We start from the raw sequence: 4,250 nt of genomic DNA on the forward strand, positions 1-4,250 counted from the left end.
TTTCTGAGTTTATTAGTTACTAAAGGTTTTTAGTAAATTTTTGTGGCAGAGGGAAGAGAAGGTGTTTAATTTAGTCTCAAGAATATATTCAAAAACATTGAAGTAATAACACAAATTTTATACCGGTATACTCATATTTTATATGAATAAAATACTGTAAATTTTATAAATTGTGAAAGAATATTAGTCACAAGTTAAATATATACTAAAGCTGTGATGTCCAGCATGGTAGCCATCATGCACATGTAACTATTTACATTTAAATGTTAGTTAATTAAAATTAAATTTAAAAATTATGTTCCTCAGTCTCACTAGCCACATTTCAGGTGCTCAAACGGCTTATATGTGGCTAGTAACCACTTTATTGGACAGTGCAGATAAACACTTCATTACAAAATGTTTTACTGGACAACACTGAACTGCAGTAATTGCTTGAGAGGTGGGCAAATATGATTATGCACTCAGCACCTAGACCAGTATCTAGTCATTAATAGTCATTAATAAACATTTGTGGAATGAATGCTTAATCAAATGGCATAGAGAGCTATATTCTCTATTAGATACTCAGAATAATTATGATAGTCTTAAATATGATTATTGTGAGAATTACAAATATATTAAATAAAAAGTCCATGTGTTTTTTAAATATAATTATGTTTATCTAAAGAGAGGAACAACTTTACCTCTTTCTTCTTTTGGTTTGACCTCTTTCACTGGTGTAGCAATACTCCAATCTTCTTTAAGGACTTTTGTGGAAGAAGTTCTGCTCCTATATAATGGGAAAGAAGCAACCAGTAAAGGAGGGTTGTACTTAAAGTTAGTAAAACAAATTTTAGGTGATACTCTTACATTGAATTTTAAATGTTTATTGTGAAATTTATTATACATGGTAATCCTGCTATATAGGAGATTAATATAGTAAAATTCAAAATGAGATTTACACTTAAGGGTAAATTAATAGAAATTTAAAACTTGTTACAAATGAGCTAAAATTTCTTGAGAAGATATTAAAGCTCTATTTTTTCTTTTTAAGACATCAGTCTTTCCTATAGAGTGTTACTATAAGAAAAAGGTTGTTTATTGAGAAAATTTGGATGAGCTATTTCTCTAATTTCAGGTTAGCAGTTTCTGGGAAACCAATATAAATTACAAGGAGTGAAAATACCATTTTAGATTTAAAAGTTAAAAAGCTTTTAGAAAAATGTCCACATTAAAGTGTTATTTCCTTCATAAAGTATCTTTCCAACTGAAGTTCTATTTTTTTTTTTTTTAAAGATGACCGGTAAGGGGATCTCAACCCTTGGCTTGGTGTTGTCAACACCACGCTCAGCCAGTGAGCCAACCGGCCATCCCTATACGGGATCCGAACCAGTGGCCTTGGTGTTATCAGCATCGCACTCTCCCGAGTAAGCCATGGGCCAGCCCTGAAGTTCTATATTTTAAATAACTATTTCTCCTTATCAGTATTTCTCTGGTCCAATTCTGGAATTCTAAACTAGCTTTCATTATATTTTTAATGCAGGAATTTCTCTCTGGNACCGGTAAGGGGATCTCAACCCTTGGCTTGGTGTTGTCAACAGCACGCTCAGCCAGTGAGCCAACCGGCCAACCCTATACGGGATCCGAACCAGTGGCCTTGGTGTTATCAGCACCGCACTCTCCCGAGTAAGCCATGGGCCAGCCCTGAAGTTCTATATTTTAAATAACTATTTCTCCTTATCAGTATTTCTCTGATCCAATTCTGGAATTCTAAACTAGCTTTCATTATATTTTTAATGCAGGAATTTCTCTCTGGTCAAAGTTATAAGAAAATTACTATCAACAACAAAACAAGGAGTTTCTTTTTCAATTTTATATTAAATTATCAATTTTTTTCTTATTAAAGAGGTATTACAAATTAATTTAAGAGAGATATACACATACTAAAAATATATCAATTTTTTTCTTATTAAAGAGGTATTACAAATTAATTTAAGAGAGATATACACATACTAAAAATATATCAATTTTTTTCTTATTAAAGAGGTATTACAAATTAATTTAAAAGAGATATACACATACTAAAAATAATAAAAAATACAAAATAATCCATATTCATTCACTCTCTTCATAGATAATATAGAATATAGAATACCTAGTGATATTTCAATTTTTATAAAATTAGAGTCATAAAATTTTGCACTCTGCTTTAGTCACATAAGATTGTTTCCAGTATATTTTATCACCATTTAATATTTCTAATTGGGTGCATATTATCTGTCTTATTGTTCCACAATTTATGTAGAAAAGCCTGTCTATTTCAAGGTCAGGAAAATATTCATTATATTGTCGTCCCATAGTTTTAATTTTTATTTCAAAATGTTTTTGTTAAAAAATGTGATTTTTTTTTTCTTGTTTGTTTGCTTTAGGAAAAATAGAAAATAATTTTCACAGCATCAATTAGTATGAATAATGCTTTCCCTGCTGGCTTTAAATGCCAATTACATGATACAGTAAATTATTATACACAATTAGATCTATTTGTGTGTACTGTCTTCTAAAGTTCAGTTAATTCTTGAACCAGTAAAATTCTATGTTAATTCTTCTATAGTTTTTTATTGAGTTAAAAGACACATAACATAAAATTAACCATTTGAAAGTGCAAACTTCAGTGGTATTAAGTACATTCACAATGTTGTGCAATCACTATCCCCATCTAACTCCAAAACATTTTCATCACCTCAAAAGAACACTCCCTACTTATTAAGCAGTCTCTTTCCTTACCTGTTCTCACTAGTCCCTATCAATAACTAACCTGCTTTCGGTCTCTGTGGATGCACCTACTATGAATATTTCATATAAACGGAATCATATAATATGTAACCTTTTGCGTCTGCCTCGTTTAACTTAGCATAATGGTTTTGAGGCTTATCCATGTTGTAATATGTATCAGAACCTCATTTCTTTTCATGGTGAATAATATTCCATTATATGGATATACCACACTTAATCTGTTAATTCATTGATGAGTTTGGGATTATTTCCACCTTTTGGCTATTGTGAAAACTGACATTATAAACATTTATATGCAAGGTTTTGCATAAACACCTGTTTTGAATACTTTTGAGTACACACCTCAGAGTAAATTGCTAGGTTATGTGGTAATTCTAGGTTTCACTTCTCGAGGAACGAACAAACTTTCTTACAGTGTCTAAATTATTTTAAGTCCACACCAGCAAATGTACAAGGGTCCAATGTTGAACAGAAGTAAGAGCAGGCATCCTTGTCTTGCTTCTGATCTTAGATTGAAAACTTTCAATCTTCACCATTAAATATAATGTGAACCAAGGGTTTTTCATAAATATCCTTTATTGTGCTTAGGAAGTTCCCTTACAATATAGTTTTTTGTTTTCCTTATGAAAGGAATTTTCCTAAACTACAGGTTTTCCCATCAATTGAGATGTTCTCATGGTTTTTCCCCTTCATTTTATTAATATGTAATATTACATTGATTGATTTTTGTATATTGAACCACTTTTACATTCCTAGGATAAATCCCACTTGGTCATGATGTATTAATTACGCTTCTGGAGTCAGGTTGCTAGTATTTTGTTGAGGATTTCGGCATGTATTCATAAAAACATACATTCATGAACTTGTCTACAGTTTTCTTGTAATGTCTTTATTTGATTTTGGTGTCAGGTTAATGCTGGCCTCAGAATGAGTTTGGAAGTGTTCTCTTCTGTTTTTGGAAGAGTTTCAGAAAGATTAATGTTAATTCTTTTTTCAAAGTATAGTAGAATTTACCACTGATGTCATCTGGTCCTGGGCATTTCTTTGTTGAGAAGCTGTTTTTTGTTTATTTGTGGCTAACCAGTGAGGGGGATCTGGACCCTTGACCTTGGTGTTACAGCACTGCTCTCTCACCAACTGAACTAACCGGCCAGCCTGGTAAGTTTTTGATTACTGATTCAATGTCTTTATTTGTTACAGATCTGTTCAGATTTTCTACTTCTTCTTGAGTCAGTTTTGATAGTGCTTCTAGGAATTGGTCCATTTCATCTTGATTATTTATTTATTTATTTATTTATTTATTTATTTTTGTCTTTTTCCGTGTCCGGCAACGGATCGCAACCCTCAGTGTCGCCCCCGCACCGGACCGGGACCGGCAACGGGATTGCAACCCTCGGTGCTGCTCCTGCGCCTCACTCAGCCAGTGAGCGGGAACCGGTCTGTATGTGGGATCCGAACCCTTGGCGGGGGCGCCGCCA

The 4,250-nt window shown here is 32.8% G+C and overlaps 1 protein-coding gene across 1 annotated transcript in view; it reads right to left on the bottom strand.

Annotated features, from left to right (window-relative positions):
• The window catches only part of CCDC178 (coiled-coil domain containing 178), a gene marked incomplete at its 3' end in the record, with an annotated part of 69,258 nt that overhangs the window by 24,470 nt on the left and 40,538 nt on the right, over positions 1-4,250 (bottom strand). The window contains exon 4 of the mRNA XM_008590040.1: positions 684-769. Within this exon, the coding sequence (XP_008588262.1) occupies positions 684-769 (86 nt within the window). The remainder of the gene's footprint in view (positions 1-683; positions 770-4,250) is intronic.

This window comes from Galeopterus variegatus, unplaced genomic scaffold (genome assembly GCF_000696425.1).
Source record: "Galeopterus variegatus unplaced genomic scaffold, G_variegatus-3.0.2 Scaffold5819, whole genome shotgun sequence".
NCBI lineage: Eukaryota > Metazoa > Chordata > Mammalia > Dermoptera > Cynocephalidae > Galeopterus > Galeopterus variegatus.